Source organism: Pseudorca crassidens, chromosome 6 (assembly GCF_039906515.1).
Source record: "Pseudorca crassidens isolate mPseCra1 chromosome 6, mPseCra1.hap1, whole genome shotgun sequence".
Taxonomy (NCBI): domain Eukaryota; kingdom Metazoa; phylum Chordata; class Mammalia; order Artiodactyla; family Delphinidae; genus Pseudorca; species Pseudorca crassidens.
Genome location: NC_090301.1, coordinates 13,038,328 through 13,053,469, shown reverse-complemented (window position 1 = coordinate 13,053,469; position 15,142 = coordinate 13,038,328). Strand labels below are relative to the sequence as shown.

Here is a 15,142-nt window from a genome sequence, read left to right as displayed (position 1 = left end):
ATTGGCTGAGTCTGTGTAACATGTTAAACTGAGAGGAAGAAGACTGATCTCCACGCAGGAATTATCATTGCTAGAATTAGGGAGAATGAATACCTTGGAAGCACAAGTGACAAGTGTCCACAAAATTCTCTAAGCCCTCTGTCATCTATCTATCTATCTATCTATCATCTATCTATCTATCTATCATCTATCTATCTATCTATCATCTATCTATGTACCTATCTATGTGTGTATGTATCTATGTACCTATATATATGTGTATGTATGTATCTACCTATGTATCTGTGTATCTATGTATCTAATCTATCTCCAAAGTGGATTTACTTCCTTTCTTCATTTTTTTCCTTCACAAAACAAGTATGTTTGAGCACCTATAATGTGACAGTGTTTATAATAGTGAGCGAGAAGACAGGACTCCCGCCTGCATGAAGCTCAAGGTGAGTGGATGTGAAGTGCCACTTGTGCTCATCCAGGCCTAACGGGGCTGGGATGATGAACTGTATGACAATTGCCATCTGCCAAAACTCACGGAGGATGTAATGAATCACACCTCTCTCTCAACAGTCAGACTATGGGTTGAGGCATATTGCCTGTCAAAATAGGAAAAAGTATAACATACCAGTCTTTTGGCTCTTTCTATGTATAATTTTTCATAAGCACAGATTGTTTTAGCTGGAAATGATACCAAGAATAGGCCAGTGTTGAGGGGGGAAAGGGCAAGTTCTAGAGCGGGGGTCCCTCTGGTGAGTGGGCTAGCGGGACTCACAGGGCAGCATAGGGTCATCAGTGTTAGGTCTTGCGTATTTGCAGAGAAGGCAAGAGGAAGACAGCATCAAATATAAACTTTTTAAGTAGTAATTTTAATGAATAAAATCTCGATATTGATTTCCTTCTGCTCATTCATTGTAAAAATGCCTAACATGAAAATTTTGAATACTTAGCAGATGACAGTGGTAAACTTGCCCACAGGTAAATTTTATTATCTCCTTTAGAGATATAGTCTCCACCTCCCTTTCAGATTTACCCCATTTACTTTATGATTGAATAATCCCTTACCCTAATAAGAGATAAAGACATCTTCTTGAAAAATCAACAGAAATTTTCCAGGGGCTTCAGAACTTTGCAAAGGTAAAAATATACTGGATTATGCATCAGTGTCAGAGATGGATTTTTGAGCTTAGCTTCACAGAACTGTTACCAAAAAAAAAAAATTCCAAGCAAGAAGCAAACTCCTAGTAACAACACTGTTTGTATCCCAACTTCCTAGATATCCTTGAAAGAAGGTACACATATGAACCGGGATTCTGGTTTTTCTTTTCCAGTGGTTCCCAGGAATACTCTACTATGAGATATTGGCATATTTGCTTCAAAATGACACAGAAAAGCAGTGCCTCTGTCACTTTTAGAGTTGACATCTCACCTTAGCAGCTCACCCTTCTCAGGGGTTGCGTTTTCATCTCTGAAAGGAAGCATTTCTCAGAAGAAGACATAAAACATTAATGTTGATGGATTTTCAAGAAGACAGCAAGACAAGTAACAATCTCTATTGAATAGCATTGTCGAAGCAGCTCTGAAGTTCTTGTTTTGTACCTTTCTTTGTCAGTCCCGATCAACGGGTACTTTAAAAAAAAATCAAAGCAAGTACTGAAGAAAGTTAAGAACATGGAGACTGTGTTCGCCTAGATTATCTTGAGTTAAATGTAAGATTTTGTTTTGACTTTGTGCACAGTTTTTTGAGGTTACATGGTACCATATGCCACTTATTTTTAGAGATATGGCCTTACATTGCACATTATGATCCCATAAACAGAATTCAGGAGGACAGGATTTAAAAGTAGGAATTGTAAAGCTAAAATTATCGACTGCATATGATATGTCAGATTCCATGCTAAATGCCTCATATGTAGCATTTCAGGTAAACTTGATAACAATTCCATGAGGCTAATACTACTATTTATCTCTTAAGGAAATGGTCTTTGGGCTCAGCAGCTAAAGTAGAGGTGCTAAATGGTGGAGATGAGGATAGAAACCACAACTCAGTGATTCCAGAGCACAAATGTCCAGGTCTGTTCATAAGCCAATAACTTTTTTGGAGAAGTTTACAAATATTTTATCAATTACTTCTAGGAAAACAACTTACTTTGATTTAAGTAGTATTTTATTTTTTTTTAATTTTATAATAGACAAACAAACCAACAGACAACTACGTCTTGCAACGTTACCTTCATTGTGTGAGAAAAAGTGTACTTCTTTAAATTCAGGGTTATGAAACTTATTTTTATTTTTATAACATGAGATGTGTCAGGCTTAATCTATCTTGAGCACTAGAGTCTTACTGCAAAAAGACTCTGCTTTCTTCAGCCCACGTAATTTTCACTTCAAGCCAACTATTCCTATAGTGGAGTTAGTTCCTACTTTCCCAACCAGCATTTAAATACTCAGTCTGAAGCAAGAGACTGTCCTATTTTCACAGGCATTTCTTATTTCTGGGGTCTCACTTTTGTTATTAGACTTTCTCTTTCTTGCTTCTTTGGTTTCTGAATGTCATAGATTGTATGATCGTTTCCAAGAATGTTTGTTCATGACCTCCAGAAAGCAGATACCAAGATAGATGAAATTTAGAGGGAGAGATTTATTGAGGAGAATGCCTGGGATAAGGAGGGAGCAGGAATAGGCAGAAAAAGCCTCAGACCACAACGTAGCATGACACCTGTGGAAGGAGAAGGGGAAGGAAAAATAATTGGATAGGAAGAGCTTCAGACCATGGTGTAGCTATGGGCAAGTCTCAGCCAGCCCAACAGGGAAACTCAGACACAAGCACTCCCACACTGGGCAGAAATAGCCAGGTCCCATACCTCATATGCTCAGCTGTTAGCTAGGAGCTTTCCATGGGCAGAGTGGCCTTGACCTAAATGCTGCATCCGATTTGAAGACTCTATGGCTGGTGGCTGTCAGCTAAGTGCTGTCCTTAGAGAAGTTTCATGGCTGCCGCAATTCACCCCTTATGCTCAGCAGATGCTCTTCTGCAGGTTTGGGGACCCGCTTTTTCATGGATCCTGTTGGATGCTTCATGAGGGAAAACTTACGAGGGGACAGTTGGTGTGAGAAACTGTAGCTCCTCTCACTGGCAGTTCATATGGGGGTTGCAATTGATATGCATTACCTCCCTCCTCCCACACTTATTCTAAATTCACCTCACTCTCAACTAACACCTCTGCTGGTCTCAGTGGCTTGCCTGGTGGTGAGACTAATTTAACGAGAGGTTGGAACATCTGGTCAACAAAACCTTCTCGGGCCAGGTTGCTGCAGGTGACCTTTCAAACTCACAGCTGGGCAAGGGAGTAACCAGAGGGGTCCCACACATTTTTCTCTCTGAACCATCTTGTAACAGCAGCTCCGCTTCCTCCTATTGATCAGGGTCCATGATCTCTTCCACAATGGAGACCTGTCTTCTTGTCTGCTGGCCGCTATACAAAGGGAGCTCAAATTACTTAGGAGGCAGCTACAGCCTTGTTGTTCAATGGGACCCTTACTGTATCTTCGGGAAAGAGTATGCCCGCTCTGGAGACCAAGACTTCTAACTAGGTAGAGACCAGAATTATGGGGGCAAGAAGCACAAAACCCCTCAATGTGTCACTAGTTGTCAGCTACCTTCATTCCTAATGTCAAGTTCCCTCTTGAAGGGAGATCTCAGAGGCATATGCTACAAGTGCTGTACCTGTATTTGGTCCCCTACCTGGAAGAGGATTATGCATCCCCACATATTGTCACGTAACTTGCAGTGATTTCCTGTTGGAAGAGAATCTGTCCCCACTCCGTTGACATCAAACTTGGCCATAAGACTGGTTTTAGCCAATGGAATGTGAGTTCAACATTACATGCCCCATCTGAGCAGAAGCTTTAAGAGACACTGTGTGGTTCCGTGAGTGCTTTTCTCTCTCTGCCATGAGAACATATCTCAGCAGGGGCTAGATCCGAGAATGAAAAAGGCATGTGGAATACAGCCACAGCTGATGCACAGCTGACCCAAAGAATACAAGCAAGAAGTAAACCTGTGTTGTTAAAAATAACTAAGAATAGGGGATTATTTGTTACTTCAGGGTAACCTAACAAGATCTGAATAATACATTGTACCTTGTCTTACCTGTGATATTTTGCCTGGTCTCTGGTAAGTCTCCTTTGTCCCACTTTCTGATAACTCTGTTTCCCTGGCTGTTTCTAACTAACAGATGTCAGCTCATTAATGTCTCTAACTATTGTTCTTAATGTTTCTGGGGGTTTCCGGATTGACTACATCAAAAACATCTGGATAGGGGCTTCCCTGGTGGCGCAGAGGTTGAGAGTCCGCCTGCCGATGAAGGGGACACGGGTTCGTGCCCCGGTCCGGGAAGATCCCACATGCCGCGGAGGGGCTGGGCCCGTGAGCCATGGCCGCTGAGCCTGCGCGTCCGGAGCCTGTACTCCGCAACGGGAGAGGCCACAACAGTGAGAGGCCCGCGTACCGCAAAAAAACAAAAAACAAAAAACATCTGGATATAGTTTTTTAAGAAACTCATTAGTTACAGAGCATGGCTAACTGGCTACAGAGATCCTGATTCAACAAATATGATTAGGTATTTGTCCTTAGTATGGGTCTGGGAATTTTTAAAATCTCCACATGGTGCTATCCTAAATTCAGGAATTAGTTGTATGCTGTGTTTCATAATATTCAATTTCCTTTAGATTAATCATCTTTACTGGTCTCTTGAACCTGGGTGTACCATAGCCTTTATTGCTTACCCTCAGCCTTGGATAACGGCCTTTCTATCCAACTTACCATAGCCCCACATCTTCATCCTGCATTCACAGCCTGGTCAAATTGAATTTGTACCTGAGACCTGCCATTGTTTAAAGCATACACTGAATTTCTCTTTGGAAAAAGTGTTTGTGTGTGGTGTGTGTGTGTGTGTGTCTATGTGTGTACACATTACATATATGAACAAAAGGATAAAGAGTTACAGGAAATTGTTTTATGCTGAAAAAATGTAATTTTGAAGCAGCAGAGCTAATTATCTGTCTGGGAAAATGTGTAGGCCCTATTTAGGTCAAAAGTAACAGAGAAATTGCTGATACAATTATTCCTCATAACTCTCATAAATGCCTATGTGCATTAATACATGCATAAATCCCCTCACGTGGATATGTTACTGGGAATGACTGTCTAAATAATCCTCAAAGCACCTTTTATTCAGTAATGTGGCAGCAGAAATAAGGAAAAGACATGCAAAATGATTGAGGCAAATTTAGATGAGATCAAATATTTCATCTTCTATGAGAAAGATTGTCACAGTCATCACAAATCAATGACAAATCTTCCCATTCCATCACACCCTGATCTCACCTCCACCACACCATTCTGCCTTAAATTCTTACTGATTTTTCACAAGCCATTCCATCTGAATTTATTCTAGCTTAATTTTTTGTTGATGTTCTTGAAGAAAGCGCAGAACGTGAAATAGGTGAAAACACTACACGAATTTAGGATACTGACTACTACGATGTGAAAACTTCCACTTAGACATTTGCTTGATTTCATTCATGCTTCTAGGTATCCACTGCTCCAGTCAGTGCACTGATATTTCTTCATTTTGCTTTGCAAAGATAGTATATCTAGTACCTGAATATCGACTCATAATGCTCAGAAAAAAAAATGAAATAAATATAAAAAGAAAACATTTGTGGTTGAATAGCAAGTTGTGATCAGAATTAAATACCAGAATCAGAGTCACATATTCTTGTTGAATCCTTTCTGGCTCTATTCACAAGGGTCATATAATTGTCATAACTCCTTCAGCGAAGGGGGAAAAACAAATATTTACCATGATTTTTCCCACTGGAATGTAAAATGTATGACAAACGTTAGAGTCATGAAAGATACAATAAAGAGCCAGCTAAAATTAAGATTAAAAAAAGGCTCCAAAAATTTATATCTGGAAAGGTAGATTCAACAGGCTTCCAAAATTCATATACTCAAAGACACTTTTTTACTTCATACATGTCTAAGAAAATCAACCCAATATTTCTAACAATTCTTCTTTTTGTTTCCTTTACTGGTGAATGAGCAAAAATGGGGAAAACTCTAGAAAAACCTCTCTTAAAAATTCATATTGACATTCATTTCCTTTTTCTTCATAGAGTCACCATTACTTAATAGAATAGAAAGGTGCCCAACAGTCATTTCCTATATGATTAACTGAGCTTCAAGCTGAGAGAGTTTTCTTATATATTTTAAAATTTCTGTTCAAACTTTCCAATGTAAAACTTAAAAACCTTACCTTTGGAAACCTTGCATACTCTGAACGGGACTATCCTAGGGTCGGATGAGATTTTAACTCTGGATACGTCTCTTTATCAGATGCTGCTATTTGATTCTGTGAGACTAATCTATTAGTAGAACTAAGTTACTAGTGTAACCAAAGGATTCTGGAAACCCGAGAGAGATTAACAATTATTCTGTTGATTTAAGCAAGTATTTTCCCCTTCCTTCCTTCCTTCCTTCCTTCCTTCCTTCCTTCCTTCCTTCCTCCCTCCCTCCCTCCCTCCCTCCCTCCTTCCCTTCCTTCCTTTACCTCCTCTTCACTTCCTATCTCTCTCTCCCCCCTTGTACTGGTAACAGAACCCCTTTTGTTGTTGTTGTTGTTTTGTTTTTCCCTCTATATTAACTAGGTAAAAGTAAAAAAAAAGATCTTGATGAAGTGGAGAAGAGTTTCAAATGCTGCCCCCTTGACCTCAGTCATGTGTCAAAAGTCTATGACATATATACACTACTATATATAAAGTAGATAACTAATAAGAACCTACTGTAGAGCACAGGGAACTCTACTTAATACTCTGTAATGGCTTATATGGGAAATGAATCTAAAAAAGCATGGATATATGTATATGGATAACTGATTCACTTTGCTGTACACCTGAAATTAACACAACATTGTAGATCAACTAGACTCCAATAAAAATTTAAAAAAAAAAAGGCAGTCTACAAGTCATTGTCACAAGGAATTCTTTTTTCCTTTTTAAGCCACAGACAAGATTTACCTGAAAGTAGAGAAAAGCAATTGAAGATGAAATGTGCTACGTGGTAGCTTTTTTTTTTCTTTTCTTTAGAATACTATTTTGAGAGTATGTGGATACTAGGATACCAGAATTTCTGATTATGATTAAATTGTATTTGCTTTACTGTCATATTGAATGCAAAAGCATAGAATATTTTCATGTTATTGGAAACGTTTCTTCACCAGTGTCAAGTTAAAATGTGAACTATCAACAGTTACAGATATGCTTGTGCCCATGATCTTGCACATCCTGGCTCACTTGGCGCGGGTTTCGTCTTTCTTTTACAGCATAGGTGGAGAAGTAGGGCGAGGCCACGAAGGAACTTACGTGGGCAAACACTTCCGCATGGGATTCATGACGATGCCCGCTCCTCAGGACAGGCTGCCCCATCCTTGCTCCAGTGGCTTCTCTGTGAGGTCGCAGTCGCTGCACTCGGTCGGGGGCACAGACGATGACAGCAGCTGTAGCTCCCGGAGACAACCACCCCCCAAGCCCAAGAGGGACCCCCGCACCAAGCTGAGCACGTCGTCCGAGACGGTCAACAGCACGGCGGCCAGTAAGAGCGGGAAAGGCCCCGAGCGGAACGAAGGTAAAACCCGCCAGACCCTCTTCACTTAGAAAGAAACTTCAGGCCACGTGTCTGGGTCCGCATACTAACCAGCATCTGCCTTCCTCCCTGGGTCGCATAGTCCTGTCTCCCTCCCCCTGAGTCTTAGAAAAGAGGAATCCAGGGGGGATGGCTATTTATCTGGGTGTTGTCAAATGACACCCAGAAAAATGTATTTAATTTATAGCATCGGAAAAGGAAAGCAATATATGAGTTTTCCAGTTCCCTTTAAGCTTTGAATCATTAGAAAATTATCTTGCCTAGCAATATGTCTAAAATTTATATTTTCTTGCTTTTATTAGTATTATCTGTATGATTATAGAAGTATCGTGATCATTAGGGAGCTTTGTAATGCAGGAAAATATAAAGAAGAAAAATTGTAATCATCTTTAGAAATGATCATTTTTTTAACATTTTGCTGTACTTCCTTCCAGTGAATATGAATTTATGCATGTTTGTGTGTACGTTTGTAGTATACACACACGTGTGCACGTATACATATTAAAGTCTCTACTTCAATCTCTATTCTATTTCTACCTATATTTATATTTTTCCTCAGCCATGAAATACATAAATCAAATATATCTTAGTCTCCTTGCTGGTCTATGATTATAAATTAGGTCAGGTTAACACTATATCTCACCAGCTCTTTAGCCTTGCTTGAATAAATAAGTTTCAGCTTTCCTGAGTTTTTCCTGAGAGTCCCTTGGTGGGAGAGTAGTTGCAAGTGTGTTTTGATACAGACGCATTCAGATTTTTGTGTGTCAGTTGCGGAAAATGCTTCAGGGTGTCCAGTGCTGCCAGTGGCCAACTTGAGAGCATGGCTGTATGAGGTCCCAAGGTCTTTCTCTTACCCTGTCTGTCCCTGACATTCTCCCCAGTTGGCTTCCCTGAGCGCCCAGTGTTCCAAGTTTCCCAGTAGCTTGCAGCAGAGAGCGGAAGCCAGGTGGTCCTTTCCTCAACTGGGTAGGTCACCTGGCTCACCAGTCCCTCACAAAAGCTCCCTCATCTTCTGGTCTAATCCTTCTACCGAAGCTCAAACCTAGTCCATGAGACGAGTGCCCAGGAAGCATGTACCATCTTTTCTAATAGCCTCATCTCTCCTTTCTCCCATATTGGTGTCCAAGTGCCTATTTAGCCAAAAAAAAAGAAAAAAAATCTTCAGAGTATATTGAAGAATACAAATAAGTGCCTGGAGATGGAGCGAACCCATGCATTCTATAGGGAAAATCTCCACTTATGCTCAGTTTTTTCCTACTTCACACATATGTAAAAATACATCATGAGTGTGTGTTTGTGAGATTATATGTGTGAATAACATGTGTATATGTATATTTACAGAATCGAAATCCTAGTGTATAGAGTTCTGTGTTTTATATTTTCAGTTATTTTCTTGTGACTATTTTCCATGGCATTCAGTTTGTTGGGAAACACCATTTTTAGGAGGGGCATATACATCATGATACTTTATTTAATCGTTATCTCTTTGATGAGGTCTTAGGTTGGTTCCAGTTTGTTTTGCTATAATGAATATCACTGCAGTGAAGATGGGTGTGTGTCTGTGTGTCTGTTTGTGTAACTCTATTGTTCCTCTGATGTCTTGGAACAGATTAGAATTCTGAGCCTTTTTACTCATGAGTCAAGGTCATCAGTATGTCCTTCAACTTGTAACACATTGATGTTTTAGAGACAATTTAGGTGTTTCATTTACTTGTTAATAAACTAAAAGGCTCTAGAGATCTGCCTTCTGTAAATTTTAAATATTGTTCCTAAGTTTCCTCTGCTATTGATATATTGTGCCTTTCATTTCTCTTTATATCCTGTGATCTTGTTTCCAAAAATCACCACTTTCCTACTTTTACTGCCAGAAAACTGCATAATTATTTACATTAGATTGTTTTCCAAAGCAGGTTACTGGTTTGGAACAGTGGTCTCTGAATGATGAGGGCCTAGAATGATTCAAGAATAAAGAGGAATGAAAGACCCATCGGAAGGGGAGGGGAAAATAAAACAGACAAGGCAAGCAGACAGTAAGGAGTGTGTTATCAGGAGCGTAATGCTCCTGGAAACATTCCTGGAAGCAGTGTAACGTATACACTTCCGAATAGCACCCCCCAGGAAGGGGACCTGGGGCATTCAAAGTAGACACATGTGGAAAATCATGATTGTCCCACAGAAGAAACATTTGAGTGGTGATTCAATTGTCTTAAGAATGAACTTATTACCATTCATCTGAGATGCTGTAGGTAGCTAATTCCTGAAGTAGAGAAGCTCATAATTCTTTCAGATCCCTTCTCCATCTAAAGACCTAAGCCTCTAAATAGCTAGTTATCAAACAGAAGACAGCAGCTCTGTTATCTTTATTCCTTCTGAGGACAGAAGGGGAGACAGTGAGTAAATTACAGCAGCAGCAAAGACTTATCTCAGACTTGGAAAACTACTTTATGGTCAGTGAGGCTTATTAAACATTAGGTTCACGTTCAACATCTTTCCTCAGAAGGACCTCTAAGGATGGGTTGAGAAGCCTTCAGCTGTAGTGCTTCTTTGAGGGTGGCCAGTGGACCAGATGGACTATTAAGATTCAGTGCAGAAATGGTCAACTTCTGTGGAAGAGTGATTCTCAATGCAAATTTCACCTTCTCTTCAGAACACTTAATCAAAAGACAATTGCAAAACTGGATATATTCAAATCTCTTCTACCAACTTATGACTTCAGTAACAGGAGAGAATCAGGGCTCAGTTGAGACATGGGAAAAAATTCTTGAGTCCACATGCATGCATGCATATGTGTGTACTTAAAGCCAAAATTATATAAATATGTAGATTGCTCTTTTATGAATCCTCAATTCTTTATAATTGTGAGTTAACTGGAGTTCATTACGGAACATATGTTTCCTTTACAATTTTTCTAGCTATCAACATTATAACAAAGATGAAAAGTGACTTTTATAAATCTTGGTCTGTCTTTTCTTTTTACATTAAATGTCAGCAAAATCAAAATATTGATTCAGTGGCATTAGAATGATTTCCATGGTAACCAGCTTCTATTTAAGTAGGGGCTTATGACTTCCTTGTGGCTAAAAGTAAAAAAGAACTGGACCTGTAGCAAAACAGCTTTTCAGAGTAGGAAAAAAATAGTTTAGTTATGAATACAACCAAAACTCACATGCCAAGAAAATTATAATTTAGCTTTTAAAAATTGTAATTCTGTCATATTGAAAATATATATTTACTATTCTATTTTAGGATCTTTTATAATAACACCTTTAAAAACATGTACAGTAGAGAAGATAAATTGATCATAAATATGTGATAAATATTTTAATTGCCCTTTGTATTGCTTCAGTGTGATGCCTGCTTAGTTTGAGGAAAGATCAGATGAAATAATGGGAGTTAACTAGAAAGGAGGAGAGGCCTGAGAAGCTGTGTCTTGTGTAGGATACAGAAAAAGCAGGAACCGTGCAAATTCTCATTCTGCGTTCCCATTGCTCAGGTCAACACGTATCCCATTTACCAGTAGCATCATCCCTAGAGATGCTCTGTGGTGCAGGCAAAAGAGGCTGTACTTAGAATCTACAGACCAACATTGACTTTGGGCCAGTGACCTAATGAGACTCTTTCTTTACCTTTAAAATGATTATAAAGCACTGAAAACTGATCATACTGCCTCCCTCACAGGCTTATGACAAGCCAGTGGGCTAATGGCCACAATGGGGCATGATAAAAAGAAATTGCTGTACAAATGTAAGTTCATACAATTTTAAATGTGTACTTACTACCTATTAATAGGCTTGAATAACATGAAATTTTAGTTTAGTGTAGCATATATATTAAAAATAAATAGGAGATATAAGGCCTTTATTATGTTGAGGTTGGTTCCCTCTATGCCCACTTTCTGGAGAGTTTTTATCATAAATGGGTGTTGAATATTATCAAAAGCCTTTTCTGCATCTATTGAGATGATCATATGGTTTTTCTTCTTCAATATGTTAATATGGTGTATCACGTTGATTGATTCACGTATATTGAAGAATCCTCGCATCTCTGGGATAAATCCCACTTGATTATGCTGTATGATCCACTTAGTGTGTTGTTGGATTCAGTTTGATAGTATTTTGCTGAGGATTTTTGCGTCTATGTTCATCAGTGATATTGGCCTTTAATTTTCTTTTTTTGTGATATTTTTGTCTGGTTTTGGTATCAGGGTGATAGTGCCCTCATAGAATGAGCTTGGGAGTGTTCTTTCCTCTGCAATTTTTTGGAAGAGTTTCAGAAGGATAGGTGTTAACTCTTCTCTAAATGTTTGATAGAATTTGCCTGTGAAGCCATCTGGTTCTGGACTTCTGTTAGTTGGAAATTTTTAAATCACTGTTTCAATTTCAGTATTTGTGACTAATCTGTTCACATTTTCTATTTCTTCCTGGTTCAGTCTTGAAAGATTATACCCTTCTAAGAATTTGTCCATTTCTTCTAGGTTGTCCATTTTTTTTGACATATAGTTTACAAAACAGAAACAGACTTACAGATATCGAAAACAAATGTATGGTTACCAAAGGGGCAACGAGGATAAATCAGGAGTTTGGAATTAACATACACACATTACTATATATAAGATAAATAACCAACAAGAACCTACTGTATAGCACAGGGAACTCTACTCAATATTCTGTGATAACCCATATGAGAAAAGAATCTGAAAAAGAATGGATATGTGTGTATGTATCACTGAATCACTTTACTGTACACCTGAAACTAACACAACATTGTAAATCAACTATACTCCAATTAAAATAAATAGGACAGGAAAAGAAATATATTTAGTATAATGAGGAAAACATTTTTATTAAACTTCAAGTACTTCTAACACTTTAGACTCCTTTAAAAAATTTAAGTATTCTTTTTTTAACTTTTTTAATATATTGGAGTATAGTTGATTAAGGGCATTCTTTTTTTGAAGTATAATTAAGGTATAACGTGTTAGTTTCAGCTGTATAACATGATTCAATATTTGTATATGTTGCATAATGATCACCACAATAAGTCTAGATAACATCCATCACCATACATATCACCTATTTTTTGTGATGAGGACTTTTAAGATCTATTCTCTTAGCTACTTTCAAATATGCAATACAGTATTATTAACTGTATTCACCATGCTGTACATTAAACCCATAGAACTTATTTATTTTATAACTGGAAGTTTGTTCCATTTCACCCATACCTCCCAAACTAAGTATTCTTAACTTTCATTTGTTTTAAGCCATTCTCAACTCTTAATTTATGATAACGCTTCATGATTGTCTTTACAAAACAATGAACTGGGATAGTTCTCCTGGTTTCGGAGCACAGGCTCCGGACGCGCAGGCTCAGTGGCCATGGCTCACGGGCCCAGCCGCTCCGCAGCATGTGTGATCTTCCCGGACCGGAGCACGAACCCGTGTCCCCTGCATCGGCAGGTGGACTCTCAACCACTGCGCCACCAGGGAAGCCCCTATCTCCTGGTTTCTGATTTCACCTTCTAGAGATGTTTGGTAGAGTCGTATCTATGAATTAAAAATTGGAATACCTGCAGGAACATTTGGAATCTGACTGTCCTCAAAAACTTGAACTGTGTGGTTGAGCCAGAACCAAAGGAAGACTAAGTTCATTATAGAATCACTGCCTTAAAAACAAAACCAAACACAAATCCCTCTCTCAAGGTTACCAAACAAAGTAGATTACAGCCTTCAGCAATGTTACTTTTCATGCCGCCATTTATTCTGCCAATGCTTTGAGTGCCTACCTGGTCGTACTGGAGATCCGGTGGTGAACAGAAGTGGTCCTTTCTTTCATGTTACTTACAACCAATTTTGTTTCCAACTCTCCTGCTTGGCCTGTTTCCCTCTATCCATATCACAAAGCAAGCACTGATGCACAAGAATCTTTTCTAGAAACCTGGCATGATAACTACGTTATCATAACTACGTGAGAAACCTGGCATGATAACTACGTGAGCATCCTCCATGTTATTAGTTGTTTAGTTGTTTAGTTCTGGAAGAAACAGCTTAACACATTTTAATAATGTGGGTTTTTTTTTTTCCTACAAAGAGTATTTGTTGCTCTTTCGCTGTTCAGTGCTAACAGTTTAAAGGTGCCTGAATCTGATTTTGTACCAATGTACAGCTTTGTAAGCAACCTGTGAGCATTTGAGGAGAGAGGAGGAGAAACAAGTTGATTATGCTTTTTACTGTGGGGAATTTACAGGTTTACCAGGTCAGAATTCCAGTTTGGGAACCTGAATCAGCCCTAATCAGGGCCAGCCATAAACTTGATTTTGCTTTCTCGATGACTAGCCCAGATTTCTGACCCTTCCAAGTACTCATATAAAAATTTAACACTTCCCTTCATGACTCAGCATGACATATTAGCAAAACATGGGCTTCAGAGGCAAACAGACATATCAGTGCTGCCAACATTTAATACAGTGTCTCTCACAGCCTCATTTTCCTCATATGTACAATGAGAATAGCAATCCTGGTCTTAGGTGGTAGGTGGAATCTTGTCCAAGATATTTATTCAAAATTCCCCATTCCTTGGTATAATTCACCCTGGATATTCCCTGGAACTGACAAACCATCAGTGGCCTGAAGATGGAAGGGGCCATGTGGCATGGAACGTGGGCACTCTCTAACAGCCGAGAGTAGTCTCTGGCTAAAAGCCAGCAAGGAAACAGGGACTTCAGTTCTATAACTACAAGGATCTGAATTCTGCCAACAAGAATGGGCTTAGAAGTGAATTTTCTTCCAGAACCTCCAGACGAGGACCTAGACTGGCTGCCACCTTGACTTCAGCCTGAGCAGAGAACCCGGCCTTCTGGGTTCTGGCCATGCCAAGACTTCTGATCTATAGAACTGTGAGCTAATAGAGTGGTATTGATTTTTAAGCTGCTCCATTTATGATAACTTGTTACACAGCAATGGAAAAGTAATCCATTTTACCAATTTGGAGGCAAAAAAAGTGGGGCAAAATCCATTAGCAAAGCACATAGCTGAGAGCCTGAAGAATAGCAGATTCTCAGCACCCTGGCTGCCCTTCCTCTCAGCACTGGGCTGTATTTTCGGATAGCAGAGGGTAGTCAAGACCGTGCTGATAGCGTTCCAGATTTCCCGGACCAGACCTTGAAAGTAAATGAGATGATAGAAGCTCAGAAAATGCTGACATATTCGGCCTCTCGAGTATCTACTTAGCTCTTTCTGAATTTGTTTGGATCTTGTCTCGAGAGGTATGTCCTTTCTCGCCAACAGTGTTTGTTGTTTCAAAGGGCTCAGCGATGGCTTTTCAGTGGTGTTTTCAATGACCCATTTAAATGACTGCAACTTGCAGGCTTAGTGCCTTTTTTCACATAACAAGTGGCACTTGTACATCACAGTGTGCTTTCTAGAAGTGTTCAAAGCCCCATTT

At 39.2% G+C, this 15,142-nt stretch overlaps 1 protein-coding gene across 3 annotated transcripts in view; it reads left to right on the top strand.

Annotated features, from left to right (window-relative positions):
• NYAP2 (neuronal tyrosine-phosphorylated phosphoinositide-3-kinase adaptor 2) overlaps positions 1-15,142 on the top strand; it is a 263,310-nt gene that overhangs the window by 102,998 nt on the left and 145,170 nt on the right. For all 3 annotated transcript variants that reach the window (XM_067740380.1, XM_067740379.1, XM_067740381.1), the window contains one exon: positions 7,380-7,681. In XM_067740380.1, the coding sequence (XP_067596481.1) occupies positions 7,380-7,681 (302 nt within the window). The remainder of the gene's footprint in view (positions 1-7,379; positions 7,682-15,142) is intronic.